The sequence below is a fragment of the Delphinapterus leucas genome, chromosome 2 (genome assembly GCF_059928025.1).
Source record: "Delphinapterus leucas isolate spDelLeu-1000000601 "Yukka" chromosome 2, BTC_Dleu_Yukka2, whole genome shotgun sequence".
Classification (NCBI taxonomy): domain Eukaryota; kingdom Metazoa; phylum Chordata; class Mammalia; order Artiodactyla; family Monodontidae; genus Delphinapterus; species Delphinapterus leucas.
In genome coordinates this window covers 137448472-137474892 of record NC_143130.1, presented here as the reverse complement: position 1 = coordinate 137474892, position 26421 = coordinate 137448472, and the positions used below count along the sequence as shown (strand labels likewise).

The following is a 26421-nucleotide window of genomic DNA, read 5'->3' as shown; positions in this document are numbered from 1 at the left end:
TTGTCTCCTTTTTTCAAATGAAGAAACTGAGGCTCAGGGAGGCCAAGTAATTTTTCCAAGTCCTATGGTAGGTAATTAAGTGGCTGAACCAGGATTGAAATTGTTAGTCTAGCTATTTAGGACCATGACATTATGGGGTAAAAGATGGTTATTTTAGTTTTAATGTCAAATAATTTATTATTTGTTTTAGTTTTAATGTCAAATAATTTTAGTTTTATTTTAGTTTTAATGTCAAATAATTTATTCCAGACTAATGATACATTGTACTTTTACTTGGTTAACTATGCACTCCTTGAGTAAATAGAACAGAAGTTTTGTCCGTTATTAGAATCGTGTTTATGTCTATGTTTTATCAACACAACATACTACCAACTTGAATTGTACACACCTGTCAAGATTGATTTTAACCTTTTTTTTTTTTGAAAGGGCAATTAAAGTTTAAAACCACCAAACAGTTAATTAAAGAGAACTGATATGTACAAATCCTCAGGAAGAAAACTCATGACTCACTAATCTACAATGATTTTTAACACATTATTATACTCAGGAAGACATCCTAGTGTTTGAATTGTTGACATTAATTATTGGAATTATGAACTATGTTAACTGCCTTTTCAAATATTTCATAAGTTTTTAGAAACTGAAGAGTAAAGGTAAAATTATCAACTTCAGTGATAAAATTTATCCAGTCACCTTAGACTATTACAGATAGTTATGTACATTAGCATTTTACTGAAGACTTATCCTACAACAGCAAGGGCTTTATAATCTGAATTTTCCCCACCTGATTTCTGTCCCACACCACCCTCCTGCCAAGGTCAGGATGGTTTTACAACAAATAATCCGTATACTCTTTCATTAGATTTTTCTTGGTATCAGAGAAATAATTTGTGAGACTGCTGAGTAAGGTGACAGAAGAGAAGATAACTGATTATAAAACCAGTAATGGAAATCAAACCTATAATCATGATCTTTTTAGCATCTCAAATGAGCTTGCCTAGAAATCAACTCAGTCTATAGGAATTTGGGTTGTAGTCCTAATATAAATTGAAGACAAAAGGGTAGTGGACCTTTTCTTTTCTTTTGGTTTTGCTGCTTAACATCTAAAATCCTCTCCTATGCTTGAGGGATATGAGTTTATGAGGCAAGGCCCCACCTATTATACACACTGAAAATACGAGATACTTTTCCAACCTCCCTTGCAGCTAGAGCATGGGTGTATGACCTGGGCTCTGTCTGTCAGAATCACCTGCTCCATTCTTTGAATTGGAAAATCGTGAGGCCAAGAAGCAGGGATGGAGACAGAATCAGACATGGCTGGTGGGATTTGTGCATCATTTTCACAGACGACGATGGCAGCACTTGGAAGGGCGGTGCTCAGAATCCAGGTCAGTGTTGGTGGTGTAACCTGGGGTGTCTGGGACCCAGAGATGGCAGCAGTGGTGGTTTCACTAGCATATACCTGCCTAGGACTCTGAATATTTTGGGCTCTGAGCCTGGTAATCCATCCCTCCTAGAAATTCTGCAAGCTCTGCAACTTCCTTCTCTTTTTTTTTTCCAATGCTAGATTTGAATGTTTCCTTTTGTAAAAAGCTTTATTGAGACATAATTCATATACTGTACATTCACCCATGTAAAGTGTACAATTAAATATTTTTCGTATATTTACAGATATATGCAACCATCACTACAGTCAATTTTATAACATTTTCATCACTTCAGAAAGAAACTCTCTCTCCTTTAACTATCTCCCCCCATCCCCACCCCCAATCTCACTGCCAGGCTTAAGCAACCACTAATCTACTTTCTGTCTGTGAATTTCCCTCTTCTGGGCTTTCTTATAAATGGAATCATAGAATATGTGGATTTCTGTGACCGGCTTCTTTCACTTAGCACAATGTGTTAGAGGTTCATCCAACGTGTAGTATCAGTATCTCATTTCTTTTTATGGCTGAATTAATATTCCACTGTATAGATATACCAAATTTTGCTTATTCATTCTTCCGTTGATGGACATTTGGATTGTTTCCACCTTTTGCCTACTATGAATAGTGCGCCTATAAACATTTGTGTACAAGTTTTTGTGTGGACATATGCTTTCATTTCTCTAGGGTATGTAACTAGGAGTGGAATTGCTGGAGCCTATGGCAACCCATTTAATCATCTGAGGAACTGCTAGACTGTTTTCCAAAGTCACTACATAATTTTACATTCCCACTAGCAATGGATGAGGGTTCTGATTTTTCCACAACCTAGTGAACACCTGTTATCTGATTTTTTGATTCTAGCCATCCTAGTGGGTGTGAAGTGGTATCTCCCTGAGATTTTTTTTTTTAAAGCATTTTTTAAAAAAACATTTATTTATTTGGTTGCGCTGGGTCTTAGTTATGGCAGGCAGGCTCCTTAGTCATGGTAGCCGGGCTCCTTAGTTGCAGCTCTCCAGCTCCTTAGTTGAGGCATGCGACCTCTTAGTTGCAGCATGCATGTGGGATCTAGTTCCTTGAGTAGGGATCGAAACTGGGGCCCCTGCATTGGGAGCGCAGAGTCTTAACCACTGCGCCACTAGGGCAGTCCCTCACATTGAGATTTTGATTTGCATTTCCCTAATGGCTAATGATGTTGCACAACTTTTTAAGCACTTATTGGACATTTGTACATCTTCCCTGGAGAAATGTCTATTCAGATCTTTTGCCCATTTTAAAAATTGTGTTGTCTTTTTATTATTGAGTTGTAGCATTCTTCCAACTTCCTTTCAATGTTTCTCTTTTGCTAAACACAGCCAGAGTCAATTGCTTGCAATCAAGAATCCTGACTAAAACAACCTGCCTTCCCTGTTTATTATTTCTATTAAGTCTTCAAGAAAAACTGTGTGAGGAAATTCTGAAAATAAATGCTTAAGTTGTCAGAGCTTTGTGGGACACAGAAGAGATGGCAGTATGCTTAAGAGCAGAAAGTTACGTGTGCATCCATAAAGAGAATATACTAAAACATTTTGGAGGCCTCGTCATTTTACTATTTATGTTTTCCATAAAATAATGTATATAGGCTAAACCTGTGAGAAGTTCTTTGATTCCAACAGCCTTTTATAAGTCAAACCGTGAATGTCTCTTCAAACACACACGTTTGAACACACTGCCTTTAAAAGTTTACTTCATACTAAGATTCAGAATCAACCAACATTTACTGACCACGTAACATGTACAAATTAATGGATTAAGAAAAGTAGAGATAATTTGAAACATCTGTTGTGAGAAAGCTCCACAAGCTGAGGAGGGCTACATAACAAGGACTTGTAGGTAGCAAATAACATGTAATAATAAACGCTCAGCTGAGGCTGGAGACCGCAGGGGCTATGGATATGGGGCAGTATAGCCTCAGTCCGCATGGCTGTGGAAAGGTCTGCAGCAGCCTGAGCTGGGCCTGGGCAGGCTGGACGGAGCTGGGGTTAGGGGCTTTACTAGGTAAGCAGGACAGAAGGACAAGAGGGAAAGGTGTTAAAGTATGAACCACAACGTCTACATTGGATGGGGATGGAAGCAGAGCCAGCAGGGGGCTGATGGAGGGATCAAAAAGATGAGCAAAGGGATCTAGGTCTCAATTAAATGGAAGACAAGTGTAAGGGCATCGAGGAAATGAGGGAGCTGAAAGCTCAAGTCAGGCAGGGAGTGGGAAGTGGGTTGGGAAAGGGGACAGCAAATTGCTGAAGGATGGAACAGGCCTGTAAAGTAAGACGACTCTACTGTTGAAAGGAGCCTGTGATGGAAAAGTTTAATAAAGCTGTTCTCAAAATCATATGATATTCATTAAAATTAAGCATTTTTCTCAAAAGACAAGCAGTACATCATACATTAATAAGTCTGCAGGGTGAGCCCGGTGTAGGAAGACAGGTGTGTGGCCCAGTGCCACATCACACGCAGGCTAACGAGGAGATGTGCCCCCCCACGTGAGTACACAGCAAGCTGGGTCTGTGACTGGCTAACCCGTCAAAGGATAATGTCAGCAATGGTGAGGATGAGGGGGTTCTGAAGACTTCGGAGGTCTCCAGTTCATTCACTGACTCTGTAGGCAGGCAGTCTCATTATATTGTTCACGGTATACACATTATCTGCGCATGCTTCGTTTCACCTTATTGAGATGGAGATAAATGACTAAAGAGCAAGCTGATGTCGAGGATGCTTTCCTGAAGGCCAGCTTCAGGGTCACGGTGAGGCTCAGGACTGGCTTCACACTGTCCACATCTGCAGCCTCCACCCTCTGTTCTCACCCTGGTTCTCTACTAAAATTGTTCTCGCTGGGGTCCCCAATGACCATCTAACTGCCAAATACAACAGGCTCTGGGGACCCCTCTGCTGCCCTGGGTCACTCCCACAGCCACACTCATTGAGTTGACATCTGGACCTCACATCCTCTGGGTTTCCTTCTATGGCTCTGGATCTTCCTTATGTGTTTTCTCCAAATGGCTCCTCTTCTTGCCTTTAACTCCTTTAAAGCCAGCGTTTCCCAAGATTTCTTTCTCAGGACATTGTTCTCGCTCTGCTCTGCCTGGGTGACTTTATTCACCATCTTGATTTCACCTGCCAGCTACAAACTAAAGGAACCAAATGTCTCCAGAAATGCCTCTCCCTTAGTTTTGAACTTACCTTATCCCCAACTTACTGTTGTACCCTCACCACAAAGCCACCCCAACTCTGGACATTCCATAGAACCTCAGCGTCCGTACATGCAAAACTGATTTCTCATCCTCCTCCCTGAAATAATTCCTGCTCCCGTGTTCTCTATCTTAGTAAATTTCATTATCTTCCTCGTTTAGTAATCTAAGTTAAGAGACTTACGAGTCATCATCAGAGCTCCTCTCCCCCTCTCCCTGCAAAACATATCACATCCTGCCAACTGTACTTCATCAACATTTTAAAAACTCACGCTCTTCTCTCCACCCACATCACCACTGCCCTAGTCCAGCTCATCTGAACCCACACCTCAGGTTCACACCAATACTGCAGCTTTGCGTGCTGCCTGCTTCCAGTGCTAGGCCCACCACTGCCACCAGAGTGAGGGACCTCAAGCATATCTGATCTTGAACTTTTCTGCCTCCAACCCTTTAAGGATTCCTCTTTGACTATCAAGCATATTCCAAGCTCCCCATGACAACAGACAAGGATTTTCGTGATCTGGTCTCAGTCCACCTGTAGCTTCATTTTTGACATAACCCATTTCGAGCTGTGCTCCAGCAACACTGAATGACTTGTTAAGTCCCTGTGCTCACAGGCTCTTTCTCCTCCACCTCTGGGTTTCTCTGCACAGGAGGTTCTCTGTATCTGGAACATGGTTCTGCCTTCACTTGGCCACTGCCACTCATTGTGTACAACTCAATACGGGCATCACCTTTCCAAGAAGTTTTCCCGAAAGTGCTTTCACCAAGACTAGGGTAGTTGCTCCATCTCCCGATTCTCATTAAATTAAACATATTAAATGGGTACTGAATAGGTAGATTTTTCTGTATGTCTGAGGAATAGAATATTTTAACTGTAACCTAATCAAAACATAGGAAGGAAACCAGATGTGAGGAACTTAAAACTCTCCAAGAGAATTATTTTTGGATTACTGATACCACTAGATAGCCATGTCAGCATTTTAGCACTTTTTAAAAGGTAAAAGTATATTGCACTTTACATATATGTGTATTTGTGTATCCCATATAGAAAAGCTATATGATTTTCTGAAAACTAAATGTTTATATATATATATAATTTCAGATATACTTTATCTTCAGTTTTTAATGCTCTTCAAATATCCAGATAGCAATGGTTTCTAATTACCTCAACCTAAGTCCAACCATCTCTAGTAATGCTTTATAAAATAGCTTATGCCATTACTTAGAAATTATTCTCTTTTAATTGTAAAAAATTGAAAGAAAAGATGTTTTGGTAGTGGAGTAAATTTTGTTTCTTTTAAGGACCATGTCCTTTATCACTGCTGTCCTTTACTGTTATAAAAGTGATGTTTTAGTAACAAATGCGATTAAGGGAAAAGAACTAAAAAATTCATTTTGATTCTGTTACGCTGATTTTTTAAAAATAAAGTGAGGTCCATATGGATATATCTTTCAGAAACTAGGGAATAATCATTTCATCATTCTGTACTTTAATTCAAGTGTTTAAATATTCTTTTGGTAACAGTATAGAAATAATAATTTACTTTAAAAGTTTTTTTCATATTACTTGATTTATTCCTTGTCTGTAACACAAATATTTCAAAGGGAAAAATAAAATATGGAAGGTTCACAGTTACTCATATTGCCTTTCACACTGATGTGTAAAGAAGATCCCTTACAGTTTCTCAAACTTCTGTGAAATTTCAAACGAAATACCTCAAAGTTTCCATTTTATGTCTTTTTGAGCCAAATATCAATGAACCTTTCATATCAATAAGCCACTGTGAATTTGAGATAGAAAAAGACATTAAATGTGCAGAAGACTTATCTAAGTGATGCTGCAAAAATCACATTGACGAATATGTCTGTAGGTGAATCTGGTCTTAAACTTTTTAAGCAAATAAGATGACTTAGCAGGACTTCCCTGGTGATCCAGTGGTTAAGAATCCACCTTCCAATGCAGGGGACACAGGTTCAATCCCTGGTCAGGGAACTAAGATCCCACATGCCACAGGGCAACTAAGCGCACGCTCTGCAACTACTGAGCCCATGCGCTCTGGAGCCCATGTGCCACAACTAGAGAGCCCACGTGCCACAACTACTGAGGCTGCGTGCTCTGAAGCCTGTGCACCACAACAAAGAGCCTGCGCGCTGCAACGAAAGATCCCGCATACCGGAACTAAGACCCGATGCTGCCAAATAAGTAATAAATAAATAAATTAAAAAGAAAAGATGACTTAGCAAGCACTGTTTTAAATCTGTTTATCAGTTTTTTAAAAAATGGCATGAATTCTATGAACACTATGAATCTACTGAATCCTTTTTTTTTAAAACATCTTTATTAGAGCATAATTGCTTTACAATGGTGTGTTAGTTTCTACTTTATAACAAAGTGAATCAGTTATACATATACATATGTCCCCATATCTCTTCCCTCTTGCGTCTCCCTCCCTCCCACCCTCCCTATCCCACCCCTCTAGGTGGTCACAAACCACCGAGCTGATCTCCCTGTGCTATGCAGCTGCTTCCCACTAGCTATCTATTTTACGTTTGGTAGTGTATATATGTCCATGCCATTCTCTCACTTTGTCCCAGCTTACCCTTCCCCCTCCCCGTATCCTCAAGTCCATTCTCTAGTAGGTCTGTGTGTTTATTCCCGTCTTGCCCCTAGGTTCTTCATGACCATTTTTTTTTTTTTTTAGATTCCATATATATATATGTTAGCATACGGTATTTGTTTTTCTCTTTCTGACTAACTTCACTTTGTATGACAGACTTTAGGTCCATCCACCTCACTACAAACGACTCAATTTCGTTTCTTTTTATGGCTGAGTAATATTCTATTGTATATATGTGCCACATCTTCTTTATCCATTCATCTGTCGATGGACACTTAGGTTGCTTCCATATCCTGGCTATTGTAAATAGAGCTGCAATGAACATTTTGGTACATGACTCTTTTTGAATTATGGTTTTCTCAGGGTATATGCCCAGTAATGGGATTGCTGGGTCGTATGGTAGTTCTGTTTTTAGTTTTTTAAGGAACCTCCATAGTGTTCTCCACAGTGGCTGTATCAATTTACATTCCCACCAACAGTGTAAGAGGGTTTCCTTTTCTCCACACCCTCTCCAGCATTTATTGTTTGTAGATTTTTTGATGATGGCCATTCTGACCCGTGTGAGATGATATCTCATTGTAGTTTTGATTTGCATTTCTCTAATGATTAATGATGTTGAGCATTCTTTCATGTGTTTGTTGGCTACTGAATTCTTAAAGCCTCTAATTAATCCATAATCTGTTTTGATTGCTGGGGCCTTTGTTATGAGTTGGACCAATTATGAGCCTTCTCGATGAAGGGTTCCCCAAAATGGGTGATTAAACAAGTTAGTTGTAATCTAACTCTTTTGGGCAATAATTCTAACCAGAACACACATTCTACATTTTTTTTCCCCTGAAAAGGCTACAACATATATTTGTAATTTTTTGGCAGAGTTAGATTATATAAGTAGAGTGAAACACTATGCATAAATACTGGTACATGAATTGGTAGTCCAAATTTCTGGCTAAGCAATATTTCTTTCAAAAATATATGAAAGGAATATCTAATCTGATATTGTTATTTAAACATGAGTTTTAAATGAAATTGTTGTTCTGAGTCCACAAAACGAGCTGTTTGGTATCATCCATAAAGTCAAATGTACAGATGGAGTATAAATATAAGTACCTCCCAAATACGACAAAACAATTGTCATCTATCTGTAGACTAAGTATGAAGGGTTTTCTTCCCAAAGAAAACTGGCATAATCAAAAACACCATTGTGTTTTCACTTAGCAGTCAAGGAGGCCTACTTTCAATTTTCATTTCATTCTTTTAAATAAATATGCTTAAGTAATTATTATTTTTTAAAAAAGCAACTAAGGAATTAATGAATTTATTTACCCTTAATATGCTAAAGTGACATCTTAAAATTAGCTCATTAAAATTAAAAGACGTACATTTTTCTACTGAAACTGATGAACCTACTTCAACCACACTAATAGGAAGCTGGAGGGAAAAAAAAGGGAAATTCAAGTGAGGTTGTGAATAAAATGAGAACCGTTTTCAGCAGAACTCACTAATAAATTGCAAAATAATCTAAACTGTTTTCCACTTGAACTAAAGAACACCTCATGATAAGTTATATATAATATGAGAAAAAACTGTTTTCTATTCCCAATCTAGAGACTCATAAAGCCTCATAGAAGGATATCAAGGAAGACACTTCTTCAAGTGAAATACATATTCTCAGAATCTAACCTGACTTACAGAAAGATAACGTCTTACAAGGCTATATGAAGAACACACACTTCAAACATTACTGTGAAATTTTACTAAAACCACCATTGTATTTTAAAAGATAGTCACATGCCAACAATCAAAATCAAGTTTTTACACTATTAGAGAGGCATGCTTAATTTTCAAGGTCTCACATTAACAGAGTAAGGTAATGATATGGTAATGATATGGATGATTCAAAATAACAATCTAAAAGTCATTGAAGTATGTTTTATATAAATAAATATCTTACAAATATGTTATATATAAAATATATTTTGCAGTATATTGGCAGTAAATAAATTTTCCTAATTATTTTTAACTTGGGCTAACACTAAAACCATGTAGTTCACATTCCAGGAGATCACAGTGGTCAGTCACTGAGAAAAGATATACCAAGAGTATGACAGATAGTATGGGAAAGGTGGTTAAGTATTTAAAATTTCACCCAGAAAATGCAAATGACAGAAATTCTCCACTAGGGTAAGGAATATGTGATGCTTTTACGAGCATCCTAACAAATGTGAGGCTCAGAATTCTATAAGGCCTACATGAGATTCCTAAGAAAGGTACTGACTGTGCAGCAGTTTTCTCACTTATGGAATACTATTCATCTGTTGACACAATGGATAAATCAGGAGGTTACAATTTACACCATTGACACAGGTTTGCTATTGATGATAAGGTATATTTTTCTTTCCGCTATACAGTATTTGATTTTCATGTGTAGTCACATGTTTGTCTAACCCTCAATCAAAAGGCAAATAACAGAAACCTGAAATTCTTTCAGAACACACATTTGACATGCCTCATAAAATTCATGAATGTATTTGTCTTCAGTGTTACTTGTGTGCAAAGAACCCAACATGGAGGGTACACTACTTTCCTTCAACACTGAAAACTCCTACTTGAAGTAAGTAGAATTGAGTAGGAAGGCCACAATGCAGCATCTGAGCATTACTGTTAAATAAATTATTATTAGTGTCAACTCATATTCACGACTTTAAAAAAATACAGTGGATTACAGGGAACACATATGGTAAAGCAGGGTACAATTAGTGGCAAATCTACTGCCCCTGTCCTCCCAGGTTCTTATCTTTCTGGGTCTTGTTCATGAAGATTATACAAATGTTATCTCTGGCTCCCATGCACAAAATCAACACCCATATATTTCTCTCTTCAATGTACCTGGAGATGGTCAAACTGGGAAGCTAAGCTACTGACAAGAAAGGTTTTCAGTTTCAGCTGAACCTTTCTCATTGAGTGGCAGTTCACTCAAGACCGTTTCAACAAATACGTATTGAGTAGCTAACATGTTCCAGGTGGGCAAATTATAGTCAGTGGGCATTTGGAGAGCAGTAGAATCTAAATTTTTTCTTGTCATTTTCAAGTTTAGACCTAATAAACATAAATCAATAATTGAGGACATGGTATATTAAAGTTCTACCTCTGAAGCCACCATCACTGCACCTAAAAAATAATGTAAAACATTTCCATCTTTAGTAAATTTGCAAGTAATCCCATTTTCCTATATTTTATAAAAATTTACTTTCACTCCAGGTAAAATCCTACCAAGGTTTATTCTGTTCCATGCGATTCTATCAAAAGGAAGAAAACTGTTCTACCCTGAATTTTCAGCTACGTAAATATCAACTACCAGTACACTGAAAGGAAAAATACAAAGTATTATTCCTGATTTAAAACCACTAAATAAACTTGGGAAAAAAATGGAAAAGACTTCGAAAAGGAAAAAGGCACAAGTGAAATGGAAGGAACAAGATTATGAATAGCTTCCATAAATAAAATGTAATTACACAATTTCCATTAGAATTCAAATTTGTTCACTAACCAATAAATGATGAAAATAGTCAAGGCTTAGAACAATTCACTTTATTACAGCTCATCAACCTTATACCCAAATATCTAAAAGGAAAACAATGAACTGAGCTTTATAGGAATCACCATCATTTACTTTACATTTTACCAAGTTCCCATAGTGTGCCAAATGACTTGCACCATGGGAGGCAATATCTTAAGGTACAGCCTAGCTTAAAATAACTCCCAAATTACAGATTTTCATCAATTTTGTTTGAAATTTTTAAAAACACACAAGGGCTTAGGCTTCCCTGGTGGGAGAGTGGTTAAGAATCTGCCTGACAATGCAGGGGACACGGTTCAAGCCCTGGTCCAAGAAGATCCCACATGCCCTGGGGCAACTAAGCCCGTGCACCACAACTACTGAGCCTGCACTCTAGAGCCCGCGAGCCACAACTACTGAAGCCTGCGCGCCTAGAGCCCGTGCTCCACAACAAGAGAAGCCACCGCAGCGAGAAGCCCGCGCACCACAACGAAGAGTAGCCCCGCTCACCGCAACTAGAGAAAGCCCACGCGCAGCAACAAAGACCCAACACAGCCAAAAATAAACAAATAAATTAATTTAAAAAAGAAAAGAAAAAAGCACACACACAAAGCCTCAAGATTAGCTTATTACTCAATCCTGACAGTGTATTTTGTATTCGGTAGCAAAACTGAAATTGGTTAAAAGTATAGTCCAGCATATTATTCTCAAAGTCCTTTTTAACTGAAAACTTAGAAAATGCTGCATAATTTAAAAAATGTTATATACTAAAGGTATATGAAGTAAACGTAAAAGATCCAAATAACTAAGATCAACAGAATGAGGGTATTAAACTACTTTCATCAGCAACACTAACTAACAACAGAGATTTAATATAAAGTAGTCTTATTATGCAAAGTTATGAAGTATATTGTAATATTTCAATTCATTAAGACTGTTTTCTACTTTTTATGGCTTTGAAAAGCAGCAAATCTATATGAGTTATGGTTTATAATTTTATTTGTAACTTTAAGAAATATATGCATTTATTATTATAGCCATAATGACTGATGACTAGTTCCAGTGGCAAAACAGATTTAGCAATTTAAATGTTTTATAAGTTTCTGTAATTGAGGAAACTTTTCATAATCTGACGTTTGTTAAAACCACTTATTAGAAATTATGCAGCACAGTAGCTGTGGAAATATGAGCTAGCTTCACAATTATAAAGTCAGCCTATGTAGCCCTTTCCTATTGTATATAGTGGCATAAACCCCACGGCGGCCTATCAGCTAACTGGCAGGCAGGGGGCTGCTCTATTCAAAGTGAGAGATACAAGCTGCAGGGCAAAAACCTGGCAGCTCCCATCTGACCCCACAATCCCCTACTGGTGACAGCTCCAAGCTCCATGGCAAATTAGGCCTTCTCATATTACAATTGGAGAAGACAGATTCCATTAGCAGTATCTGAAATTGAGTGGAGAGCTGCACTGTTATCAGACTTGACTCATAAGCACTGCTATTAATCAGAGCTATGATAGCATTTATATATTTCAAGCTATCTGCTGCCGCTGTGATATTCTGCTACAAAGGGTTGATGGGACTTAGGAAAGTGAACAATAGAGCTTTCTGGGAAAAGCAGAGTAAATCAAGAAAGTCTATGACTTCCGCACATTCTGAAGGGATTGTGGTTTACATAAATTTTCTCCCAATTGGAGATTGAGCTCTTCCTCATCTTACACATGGGATTTAGTTGTCACTCAATGGTAACAGCTGTGAAAAGGTGAAGCGGCCCACCGCTCAGAATATTGCCTTCGCTTTTAAAGCAATTAACCCATGAACAGGAGGATACCTGGTGATATCAAAGGGATTAGGCCAGGCAATGCATTATTAACATTTCCTTGAACTAATTCTAACTCTGACTAGCTGTCAGAAGAGACTCTACAGTCTTAAAAAAGAGTTTTTGCCCTGCTTTTTTCCCTTCAAAACGAAATGCTATTTGAGCCTAATATGTCCCTCTACTTATAAGAAAATGCAAATGAACCAAGCTCTTAATATGCTTAGCCAGTCTGAGTCAATGCAATTTTAATACAAGTATGAGAGAAATATATGATCAATTAACCAGGGATCAAGACAGATATTCTCCTGAATAGAAATTAATACTCCAGTACTTTCCATTCTTCTTCAACTACAAAAACTTGGTGACTATTTGTTACTTATGCATAGTTACCTCTGAAATTAGGAAGAGCTTCACATTATTTTCTATGGCAATAATCTAAAATACTCTTTGAGCTGGAAAATCCAAATGTCTCTTAAGCAGGAGATTCTACGTTCTCTAAGGTATGGCATTTTAATTTTCGATTTTTATTGAATGGAATCTTAGCTGAAGCTATAAGAACAGCAGACACAGTGCTCAGAATCAAGTGTTCCTGTTCCAAAAGTTTAATAAAATTAATTTTTAGCAGCGGCATAATGTTTAGGAATACATAACTTATAAAAAATAAAATATGCATAAATAAAATACTGCCACAAAACAGTCTTCCAGGAGATATTTAAATATCACTGAAATTGGTTTTAAGTTCTTTGTAGTAAGCAGGCATAGTTTCAAGATACCTTTAATTATAATTAATATTCATATATTCTAGGGAACCTGCTTGACATTAAGAGATCTGATTTCTTACTGTACAATGTTAATGGTGTTAGAAAGCTTTTTTATGCAAGTTTCCTGAAACAGTGCCTTTTAGAAAAACTGTTTATTTAATAGTAACTTTGTCTTACTTTCTTTAAAGTAAGCACTGAATTTTGATTATAAAAACTAAAAGAATTTTACTTTTGATTCATATGAGTGTGTAACAAATATTGTTCAATGAATTCTTCTATAGTTCCATCTGGCCCATACTAGCTTGAAAAGGATATGCTGACTCTCAAGCCTGTTGAAAATATATTCCCTGCCCTGTGACTATCAAAATACATGATACAAGACATGCCCTCACCTGAGATCATAAGCAATTTAAATCTTCCCTCAAGTAAAGAATTTTTATATGATACTATCAACAGACTCCATTCTATTTCAGTGTTACCAGAACATATGAAACGTAAGCATGTTGATATTAATTACAGTGATTTCAGTACTCCTTCCTTATTAAGTATATAGGATCTAGTTTGAGGTTTCTTAGAAAACAATTTTGAAATTCAAGTACTAAGGAAAGCTAAATGATGTTCCTATTAGTGATTTACATACCTATAACTTTTTAAATTTTATATTAATAGGATTTGTGAATTTCAAATATGGCATTTTAAATATCATACTATCAAACTAAAAAATCATTTACTTCATTGGCCTTAAAAGAGAAAATCCCAGTTTCTCTAAATCACTAATTGTAGTACAGTCAAATGCACAGATGTACATATTAATAAAATGAATACTCTTTCCTATAAATGAAATAGATTAGATTAAACTCCCTTAACAAAGTGCATGCTTTAAAATACCCCTGAAGGGGACAATACATAAATAAATACATGCAGAAACAACTGCCACAATCTTACTATTTTTAATTCAATAAACTACAGTGACACAGCTTTCAATGTACTGTTTTACTCATATGCTTTCTACGTCAGGGCAAAGCAAATATAAAAGAGCTCTTGCCAACCATTAGGAAAGATTGACAAAATATGCAGTGTTAATGACATCTTAAAGGCTTTTAAAAGCAAGATGTAAGAAAAGCAAAAATTACAAAGTAATTGGAAACAACGAATAAATTGTTCTTTCAATCTAAGTCATGTTTACTGAAAAAATGGAGCTTTTTACATCAACATATTTAAACAGAAATTTGCTTTTGAAATACAATCTTTGTTTAAAAGGTACAGAAGGTCTTTATACCCACCCCAAGAGCTAAATATAGTGAATGCTACGTGAACAATTACCTGAAAAAAACCTAAAACTGTTAAAAGAATTAATTTCCTGCACACCAGTCAGCACTAATCCTACATGTACAGTAATGTTCTCTTAAGTGATGGGGGAAAGAAAGAATACAGCTGTCTCCTGGATCAAAACCCTTCAATATTCAACAACAAAATGGAATGATGACTTGGTCGGCAAATGAATAAAGTAGTGAAATGTCTCCTGAATGAGTGCTGGTGAAGGAGTCAACCTGTGAAGGAATACATTTACTGTACACTGGGACAGGAAAAAAGCCGTCACTGTAATGGCTGCACAAAAACCGCGTCCTGCTCTTGGGCTTATATTCACAGAAGGAAGGTTTTAAAGGCTAGGTTCAGGTCATACGACAAATGAAATTGTAACAAGCCAGCTGACATTGTATAATGTCTTCTTCCACTGGATCAATAGGCTACTGTTAGTCCTATTACCATAGAGATGGCTTCCTCTTTCCTGAAGGGTGGCTATTGTTTGACAAAACAGATTTGCCACTTGAACTAGGTTGTTCCCAAAGGACGTGTACCTTGTCAATTATTTGTATTCAAAATAATGAAGTATTTTCATATTAAAAGTATGTAAGAGATAATGTTGTCAGGTCCCTTTTCAGAAAGAAAGCAACTTTTCCAAAGTACTAGATTACTAAAAGCATGCAAATATCCAATTTAGTCTATGAAGAGTTTTTGATTTAAAACATATGTCAGCAAGTATACGAATTTATCATTAAGACTGTATATTAAAAGAAAAGGGTCACAGGCTTGTGTGCTAATCTAAAACCCATTATAATCAAGCATAATAACTAATCAAAGCTATTTTAAAATGTGGACAATTCAAAGGAAAATTATTGTCCCAAACTATTCGGATTCTGGAAAGATAAAGATTTTTATATATGATTTTTACAGTGGTTTTTATGTGGAAGGGCATTGACAATTAATATAGTGGAAAACATGGAAAAGTTTTAGAAAACGAATCACTTTACTTGCTTAAGAGCTGGCTACAGCATTTAAATATATGTATATATTGTAGAAATAATCTAAAATACAGATGAACTAACAAAACAAATACAAGTATTAGTTTTCTTTAAAATGTCTTTGTCTTAAATGTCTTGCGAAAACTCATACATTTAATAAGACAGGTAAGTTCTAAATTTCAACCTAGATATTTAAAAATAAAGTTTTTCTCTTAACGAAAATGACAGTCTTAATTATAAAGGATCAGAAGGAACAATTCTAATAATGATTATTCTAATCATTTAGAAAGAGAAAGTATTCATAACACATAACACTAATTAATCCAAGCAGAAATGTTATTTTAAACATTTCATACTTAAAGATATGGCTATCACTGAAAACCTGTAAGACCGAAATAGAAACAAATTAAATAATACAGATTAAAGTTTAGTAAATGATCAACAATTACAACTTTGAATCTGAAAGCTTTCCACAAATAGATTTAATAGTAAGCTTTAGCCATAATTATTGTAACTTTTACCTTTCTACAAATAATCAAAAGGGAATTTACAAAGAATTTAGTCAAAGGGCAGTGATATGACAAATGTAAATAAAAACATTAGTCTCCAAAAATGACATTTGAAATTGTCTATTCAAATTATACTCTATTTACATACAAAAATTATTTGTTTTTATAATAAAATCTGCAATACTTTTTGAAAGAAATGTTTTAACTTGGTTTCCCCTTTGCAGGATGAATAATTTGTATTTTTGACTATAATCCTTTTAGGCATAAGTTAGACTGAGTTAATACCGAAGGAGAGAGAAACAGCAAAGGCAAATGTGTTTAGCAATATCCTAAACTAATGACCTGTTTTTTTAAAAGCAGCATAGCCTTCCAAACTAAGAAAGCCTTCCATCATGAAGTAAGTGGTGTCTAATTCGCCTATCTTCCCTACAGCGATAATGGAACAAAGTGAAACCTTACTAAAACCACAACCCAAATTGATTTCCTTAGTTAACAGCCTCATTTCAAAAAGTATACATGTGCATATTTAAAATACAATATAATTAGGTATTAGCTCTGGACCTGATAGGCAGCTGCCCATCAGCAATGCTGTGAGTAATTGATATTTACCATTTACCAAAAGATGAACTTTATATTGTTGAATTAAACTGGCCCATCTGCATCTTCCTGAAATGACAAACCTTATTAGTTCTGCCTAACCAGAGAACTGTGATAATGAACCGGTGACACCTTCTCTCCGTTGTATGAAGCAGAACCAACTGTGTAATCATTTAAGCAGTCAAACGCATATGAAATTACTGTAAATTGAGAAAGTGAAATCACATGAGTGATTAGGAAAAACCATTCAAGCAACAAAAGATTTTTTTTTTGTAATGTATGTACATGGGCCATCTCCAATTAGTCAAAATTAACTAATCAACTACTTTACCTGAAAACGGTGAAAAAAAGTAATGCTGCAGCTACTGCTCCAAATAAGCCACACAGAAGATTGACTCGGTAGGCAACCGAACCAAAAGGAAATAGTATAATTGCCAGTTTAGCCACCAGAGTGAACAAAGGATAGCCAGGAGGATGGGCAACCTAAGGGAAAATTAGCAACAGTCAGAAGGTTTTCATCTAGTAAAGGAAGAGTCACACTGGCTTTAATAGAAAAGCAGCGCTTTTCTCAGGCAAGTATAAAGATTAAGAGACAATGACTAAATGTTTGAATAGTGGTTTTCTATTGTAATCCTCTTGTGCCAATACAAATAAATATTTTCTTTAGTGGATTTGGCAGGGTCTATCACATGGTGTGTCACCTAGAGAAAGGGTGACATATTTCATTGTCAGTTCTTAAGCAGTTTGTTCTCTGGGTTCACAGTACATTAGGGTCATTTAAAAGGCTATTGAAAAAAAGCGGGTTCTGAAATATCGTATTGGTTAGTAAGTTGAAAGACCACACTGCTATCGGATTACCACCGTGCTGACAGTCCTAAGGTCTTGCCTAAAGGGATCATGCACCACAATAAAGTTTATTAAATAAAAAACTTATTAAAACTGTTAACCCGATTTATTTTATTCTCCATAGCTTATACAAAATTTGGGGTGATAATAAGCCAGCTACTGTATATATAGTAAAGGCTTTGCTTTATGATTTAGTTTAATTGGATTTAAAACTTAAAGTAAATTGTCATGTACTGTATTTATAAGTTACTAAAAACTGGGGTTTGAAAATAAATTAATCTACTTTACTCCATGCTTAATTAAACTTTCTTAATTCCTAAAACTGTTAATGAGAGCATTGATTAAACAATAAAACTAATACTTACTCCAAGCTCATGTGCGGCTGTGATCAGTTCCCCTGTGAAAAAATAATGGAAAACCAATAATTACTATTAGAAAATGACACTCCTCCAAAGTTTTCAAAATCCAAATGCTTGCATTGGGGTTTTGCATTAATTTGACTGGATAAAACTGTAAATCTGTGGAGATTTAACAGCATGAAATAGTCTCAGAATATGTTCTCCCTTAGGTATTACTGAACAAACTATCTTTGTTAGTTTTTAATAACTGGTCAGTGTAAATATATGTGAATTCTAGTTTCTAAAAATGCTTATTTTAAACAAGGTCCTACTGTATAGCATAGGGAACCATGTTCAATGTCTTGTAATAACCTATAATGAAGAATATGTAATATGTACAACTGAATCACTTTGCTGTACACCAGAAACTAACACAACATTGTAGATCAACTATCCTTCAATTTTAAAAATATGCCTACTTTCCCTCCTGAAAGTTGTCTACCCTTGCAAATATAAAAAAACTCTTACAGAGCATTAGTGTAAAATGCTGTATTATCCCTCAAGAATTTAGTACAAAACTGTCGGTAAAGATGCAACCTTATGATATGTAAAATGTGCAGACACTGGAGATTTGAACAGTCTATAAAATGTGCCATTCTGCCCTAAACTGACATTTGGATACATTCTCTACATTAATTATGTTGGATACCTTTAAACAATTGCCAAATGTTTATTAACTCCAGGTTATTTTGGTAAGCTGTGACTACCAAAGTACATTTTTTTCAAACCAATAAATCATATTATTTACATAGTTCTTTGTAATTCCTCACCATTAGTAATTACTTCTAAAATTATGATGTAGTAATTCAGTGCTTATTTGTTAATACTTTAAGTATCCAGAGCACAGGGACTATTTCTGATTATCCCTATACACTTAATACAGTACAGTGTAACAAATCAATCAATATTAATTGATGATTTATGAAAGTACTATTATCTATTGGGAAATGTATTAATGTCCATTTTCTGTCCTTCAGTGGATATCAGTACTCTTCATTTCTACTGCCCTGACCGTATTTTAGATCCTTCCTCTCTCTGGCCTGGGCTACAGCGATAGCTTTGACCAATGTTTTATTCCAATTCATCTTCCTACTGAAATCACTAATTACTGCCATCCCCACTCCCCAGAGGTCAGATTGTTTCCTTAGACTAAAACTGCTCAATGGCTGCTCTCTGTGTACTGAATGAAGTTGATTCCTCAGCGTGACATGCAAGCCCTCTATGGCTTCCAGGTCCCCTTCCAAGGCTTATGTCCATGAAACCTATGCTCACCTTTGTCAGATCTGACTACCCACTGTTCCTCTGAATGGTCCTCTTTTGCACCTCTTACCACTCATTTTCTCATCCAGCATTCTCTCCTAAATCCATCAAGGCCTAGTTCAGTTGCTACCTTCTCAGTGACACCTTTCCTTACACATACACTTCCCCAGCTTCACCCATCAGAATGAATCACTTCCTCCTCCTCCATAGAACCTGCTGGAACCTCTCTATTTAGCACTTAGATTGCCTTTTATTCTGGTTAGTTGTTCTCATTTGTCTTTTCCACTAAGTTGAAAATATCCTATCCATTTCAGGGTTCTGTCAAGACATCAGCACCTCTCCCTCCTCGTGCCACACAGAAAAGCCCCGCACCTAGAGACTGACAAAAAGACCTATCACGTTGTCATCCTTGCTACTCAAGACACCCCCATCTCAGGTTGAATGACTGCTCACTTCACAGAAATCCTGAGGGCACCAAAGACAGATACTGCTCACTTAAGTCATTTACTTAAGGACATCTTTGACGTTTACTGGAGATATTCAAGAGCATCTTACAAGCCAAAGGCCCTTCTTGTATCTTATATAAAGAAATTGTTTATGGTCTTAAAATGTTTAAAATAACTCCTCCCTTTGTAGCTGTTACCAGTATTTTATAGTATTTCATAGTTTTACTCTAGAATGGGTTTGCTCTTTATGTCTTCAGTCCCAAATGGTTTTAATCAATTTTTGGTTTTTATATTTCTGTAGGTGCTATGAAGCACAGTTCAGTTCAGATTTCCAAGGTTGCTATTCATTCTCCTCCATTTAAAATGTACTTAGAATTACATTTAACATTAAGAAAAATAGCCTATTTTCTCTAATTTCCTTTTACCATTGAAAAGTCAATACGCTGTTATTCTTTGCTGGAGTTGTTGGTAAAAAGATGAATCTGGAATGTGACTAACCTCCATCACCAACTCTTATCAAATGTGAAACTAAAATATAAATAGAAAAGATGCTACTATTCAAAGTCTATGAATGCACCCTTGATAAAAAGCTAAACATGACTCTTAAAATTGAATATGATACAAAAGAGAAAGTAAATATGGTAAAAGGGTGCTTGCTTTCCCTCAACCCTTTACACTAGGGTTGCCTCAAATGTTAAGTCCTACTACAACCTGCATCAGAATTACCCAGATGCCTTTTTAAAATGAAGATTTCTTGACCATAACCCAAATCTACCTACACTAAACCCTCTGGCATTGGGGCCCAAGTTTCCCAGGCAATTCTCCAGTACATTCAAGTTTGAGAACCACAGCTTTTTCATCTGGGACACAAATGGGTGGCAAGCTCAGAGTTGTTAGCAGAAGCTTCACCTTTACAAAACCCAGCTCCCTCCGTATTATACTTTTTATATTAATTATAAAATTATATTGTCATATATCAAGTGTGTTAAAGACAGTATCTTAAAAATATATAAACACATATATAAGCTAATTTATTTTTCCCAAGGATAACAAATAGAAGTGAAGGCTAGATTCCTACTCTTTCCTCTACAGGACCAGAAGTTCTCCTGCCCATAAATCAACTATGTGTATCAAGCAGTGCAAAAAATAAATTTTGGCAAGGCCACACAATGCGATGGATTCATGGAGTATAATTTAAGACTTATCAGGAAGAAGAATACATGCTTTATGTTGGTTTTGAGATGTGTTCTGTTTATTGGTAAAAAAAATTTTCATAAACACAAAATTCAAAGAGAACAGTACATTCAACATATAAACAAAATCATCAGACATGATTATACAAATTTTACTGGCAACACTTGGAAAACAGTTTATCACTCCCAAAAATGAACATAGAAATATTAGAAGCAACCACTATTCAGTGTCAAACTAAACAAGTCACAATGCCTAAAAAGTTTGATAACTCAAAGTGAATAAATAACTTTATTCTTTTGGGGAAAAAAGACAGTATTAATAAAAACAAAGCAACAGCTGTAATAGGGGCGGGACAGGTGTGAGCTATAGCAGCCCGCTCAGCCATTGGCTGGCACTGCAGTGGGCCCCCTCCTCCTCCCCATCTGTATAAAAGGAGCTCAAATTTGGATTGAGGGAAGATATTTTTTGAGACACTAGTCAGCCATCTTCTCGGTCTGCTAGCTTTCCGATTCAAGTGGTTATTCCTTGCTCTAACAACATATCTCTCGATTTATTGGCCTGTCATGTGGTGAGCAGACCAAGCTTGGGCTCTGTAACACAACTGTAAATTTTAAATAGACTTTATCACTAAACACGTGATGACAGATTTAACAAAGAATTCAGAGCACAGGTTGGTTAAGAGAGCATGTTCTAAAGTCAGTCTACTTGGTTTCTTTCCTTGACGGCCTCTACTTTCTAGGTGTGTGATTCTGGACACAGCTTAACCGTTTTGTCATCTATAAAATAAAGAAATTGATAGTACCTACCTCACAGGGTAGTAGCTGGGAGGATTAAAATAATTCACGTAAAGCACTTAGAACAGCGCTGGCACGTAGTAAGTACTCAATAAGTATTATTATTATTCATCCTAATCCCGTCCTTCAGGCTCAAACAACCATGGTAAAGAACTGTCAATGTTTTTTTGAAAGTTACAGAACTACTCAACCTCTGAGTAATGCTCTCCAATGTCAAAACTCTCACAACTATAAAGCTATTTCTATTATTTAGTATAACCCTTAGAAATACGGTAACTCCGTTCCCCACTATACTAATGAAACATTGCTCCTATTTGTTGAATAGGACCTGAAAGAAAGAGTCAAGGTAATGACGTGTAAAAGGAACATCAAGGATCCCCAATGTGGTAGGCAGCCTTGAAGATGGCCTCCAAAGCTTCCCAATTCCAGTATTCTCACTGTGTAATCCTCTCGCCCTTGAATGTGGTCTGACATATTGACTCACTTCCAAGAATAAAACAGGGCAGTGGTCTGTCACTTCCAAGATTAGGTTACGAAATGACAGAGTTGTCAGGCAGAGGTGCCATCTCTTTCTCTTGACAAAAGTCAGCTTACAGAGAAACCCGTTTGGCAAAGAGCTGGATGGGGTTTAGAAGTTAATCCTCGCTAAGCTGAACCCTGAGAGGACTGCAGCCCTACCCCATACCACAACAGCAACCTTGTCCTAAAAGCACCCACTTAAACTGCACCCAGATTCCTGATCAACAGAAAATGTGAACTAGTAAACGTTTTTTGTTTTAAGCCACTCAATTTGGGGGTATTTTGTTATGCAGGAACTAGGGCACTCAGTTTTTTTTCAGTCTATACATTCATGACCCAAATTTACAGCACCATTCTAACAAAATTACGGACCATTATTAGGCATTATTAGTCAATTTGGCAGCAAAACAAAGCCTGCATCTTGTCTCTCATCCCAAATACATAACGATTATTCATGTGATTTAAATGGCCCACGGGTCACGCTTTTCAATAGAAGCAGCTTTAAGCCGCAACTGGCTTTCACCCTTTCAGGTGTTCTCCCGCAAATAGTCTGCAAGGCTAGTTCCTTTTCAACATTCAGGTTTCAACTAAAATATCACCTCCTCAGAGGCCTTTCCCAACTAGCCATTCTGATGGAGCCACTGCCTACCCCACTGTCAATCACATTTCCCTCTTTCTGTCTCCACTAAATTCTCCCCACCTAATATGTTGCTGGCTATTCAGTAGTATTGTCTCTGCCCGCATTACAACACTCTCCAAGACACCTGTCCACCACTCCTGTTAGTCCTTTTGTCTGGAACACGATAAGCACTCAGTAAGTAATGTTTGCGGACTAAAAAGAAATGGAAAGCAAAAACTCAGGTCCAGGAAAATGATCGGAGAAGTGGAGAGAGAGGTCGGTAAGTCCCATCAGGCGAAACCAACCAGCCCCGTCTCGAAAGCCTGAGAACTAAAGAGACCAGAATTACAGAAAAATTACACGAATGGAAACACAGGTTGTTTCTGGAACGCGAAACCCTGCGGGGGCCCCAGCGGGTGGATGGAGGGGTCGAGCTGACCAGGCCTCGTGGGGACAGTGCGGACCAGAGGGGGGGGGGCAGGAGGCACGACCCTGAGAGTACGTTACCCGAGTCGCCCCCCGGCACCGAGGGGGGCAGCGTGAGGGTGAACACGGCAGCCACAGCGGCGAACACGGCGACGCCACCGCGGAGGCCCCCAGAGCGCCGCGGCCCCGCTCGGGCTGCCCGCCCCCCGGCCGGGCCCCCGCCGTCGCCATGGAGACCCATGGGCCAGAGGTGACCGAGGAAGGAGGACACGGCAGGCCCCAGGACTCGGGACAGCCGGGTATCCCCAGGCCGACGGGCGAGCGCGGCGCGCGGCGACTTCCGGGTCGGGCCGGGCGGACGGGACCGCACCTTCTGCGCCGGCGCGGGGGGAGAAAATGCGGGGTCTCGCTGGAGCCAGGCCCAGGCAGCCTTCTGGCGCCGTACCGCGCGCCAGGGTTTACAGATTTATAATATGCTTTCCACTAGCGCATCACAAGCGACAGTCTTCTTTTAAGAAAGGAAGCCTGGGCCCAGGGCCTCCGTCTCTATGGCCTCCGCAACTTCCTAGAGACTTGGTCGGGTCTGACAGAGACAGGAGCCGGGTTGCCAAGCGGGCGTGAGGAAGGGCCGCGACTTCCCCCTGCGGTGTGGGGTGGAACTACACAAGGGGCCCCAGACCGCCAGCCCGAGGGGACGTGTGCGCACAGTAAGTACCGAGTAAGCCAATACATACATTAATCGCGTGTTTACTACGAGTAATTATAAGCTCGTGTGCTAATTGTTAAATCGCTGAGTTATTTTCAGAGAGATTAAAATAAGTTAGTTGGTCTATTTTGTTTCTTATAGCATGAGGAAAACTTGGGATATGAGTTGAGAAACTTGAGTTTCTGTAGTAATACAAATAATTTACACCGTGATAAAGTTGTCTCCTACTTTAATGAAGAGAAGTATTTAGATGAAGATTTGACCACACAATGGAAAATGAACTGAAGATACCGCATTTTCCAACTAGCTGTGATGCAAAAAAGAATGGGGACTCTTGGGTCACCACATAGCATGGCTCTTGGCGAGATCTTTAAGCTTACATTTTACATTATTATAGCAATTATTCTGGAGTGGGAGGAGAGGAGGGCAACCTCCCTGGAATGCATCTCAAAATACACTGAAGATCAGTGACAATCTAAAACGTGTTACAAGCAATCTGACAGGAACATAGTCTCAAATGTAGAGTGACTAACACACTTGCATAGATAGGCAGCCATTGTGCCAGCATCTCAGGTACTACATAGTGCTTTCTCTGCTATATTGTGAGCCCTGGAGAGTAGGTAGGCAGCTTCTAAATGGACCCCCAGTAATCCCTGACTCCTGGTATTCACTCCCTTGTGTAATCCTCTCCCCTTGTGTGTGGGCAGGATCTAGTGACTCACTTCTGTCTGTAATAGCATAAGGAAAAAGTGATGGATGTCACTTTGGAAATTAGGTTATAAAAGACCGACTTTTCATCTTGCTTGCCCTCCCCTTGGCGGGTGCTACCTCTCTTGCTCTCCCACTTGTTCACTCTGATGAAGTCACCTACCATGTTGTGAGGTGCTTTATGGAGAGGTCCACATGGCAAGGAACTGAGCGTCACCTCCAGCCAAACAGCCAGCGAGGCGCTGAGGCCCTCAGTCCAACAACCTGCAAGGAACTGAATCCCACTAATACCTCACGAGGGAGCTAGGGAGCCGAGCCTTCCCCACGTGAGCCATGAGATAATGACTAACTCCCTCCAAGACCTTGACTGCAGCCTTGACTACAGACCCTAATGCAGAGGACCCAGCTAAGTCTCACCCAGATTACTGTCCTGCAAAAACTGAAATAATAAATGTTGTTGTTTTAGTCCACTAAATTTGGGGTAATTTGTTGCTCAGCAATAGATTACTAAGACAGCCTGCCTTCAATTTCTTTTCTGAAAGAGTATGCCAGTGATTAATACTGACTGAGCCAAGCATATGCTTCTTTCCTTTTTTATCCACTTCATCTTTTGCTCATGAGCTTTATAAAAAAATAAGTTTTTATCATGGCAATTACTTTCAAAAGAGCATAATTATGGGGCTTCCCCGGGGGTGCAGTGGTTAAGAATCCACTTGCCAATGCAGAGGACATGGGTTCGAGCCCTGGTCCGGGAAGATCCCACATGCCGCGGAGCAACTAAGCCCATGGGCCACAACTACTGAGCTTGTGCTCTAGAGCCCTCGAGCCACGACTACTGAGCTCGTGTGCTGCAACTACTGAAGCTTGTGCACCTAGAGCCCGTGCTCCGCAACAAGAGGAGCCACCGCAATGAGAAGCCCGCGCACCACAACGAAGAACAGCCCCCGCTTGCCACAACTAGAGAAAGCCCGCGCGCAGCAATGAAGACCCAACATAGCCTAAAATAAATAAATTTATTTAAAAAATTTTTAAAAAAGAAGGGCTCCAAGTGATCCCTTAAAAAAAGAAGCACATAATTATTTGCCCATGTTTGAGAGGTAGAGCTCAGTGCTGGAAGTTTGAATTTGGGAGTTGTCATGTAAGGATGAGATAAATTAATAAGTTCACAGAGGCATAATGTAGGGAGAACAAGGTTGAGGTCAAATGTTAGACCACATCTTCATTTAGGGAATGGCAGGAGAAGAGGAGGGAACAGTGGAAGAGAGGGATGCACCACAGGGACCTAAGGATGAAATGATATCAGTGATGTATGTGTGGTCAGGTTGTCACAGAGAGGAGAAGGATGGTGAGGAGAGCCACATCTAAGTTTATGGGGCTTAAGTTTATACAATTTGGAGAATCGTGTAAGCAAAAGAATACAAAACTGCAGATACAAAATTAGGTATGGGCATTGGAAGGAGCTTGTGCTAGTGACGGGCTGTGAAAAAATTTTTTAATTGAAGTATAGTTGATTTACAATGTTGTATTAGTTTTAGATTCTTTTCCATTATAGGTTATTACGATATAGTTCCCTGTGCTATAAGTAGGTTCTTGTTTATCTATTTTATGTACAGTAGTGTATATCTGTTAATCCCCAACTCCTAATTTATCCCTTCCCTCCCCTTCCCTCCCCTTCCCCTTTCATAACCATAA

The 26421-nt window shown here is 38.1% G+C and overlaps 1 protein-coding gene across 4 annotated transcripts in view; it reads right to left on the bottom strand.

Annotated features, from left to right (window-relative positions):
* The window catches only part of TMEM260 (transmembrane protein 260), a 60653-nt gene extending 36956 nt beyond the window's left edge, over positions 1-23697 (bottom strand). For 2 of the 4 annotated variants that reach the window (XM_022570489.3, XM_089907746.1), the window contains exons 1-3: positions 23397-23690; positions 18025-18056; positions 17145-17296 (exon numbers count right to left, since the gene is read on the bottom strand). In XM_022570489.3, the coding sequence (XP_022426197.1) occupies positions 17145-17296; positions 18025-18056; positions 23397-23556 (344 nt within the window). In that variant the 5' untranslated portion in view covers positions 23557-23690. Of the gene's footprint in view, positions 1-17144; positions 17297-18024; positions 18057-23396 lie in introns of all 4 variants that reach the window. The other 2 variants (XM_030763409.2, XM_022570490.3) reach the window with 2 other exon arrangements.
* Positions 23698-26421: the final 2724 nt, after the last annotated feature.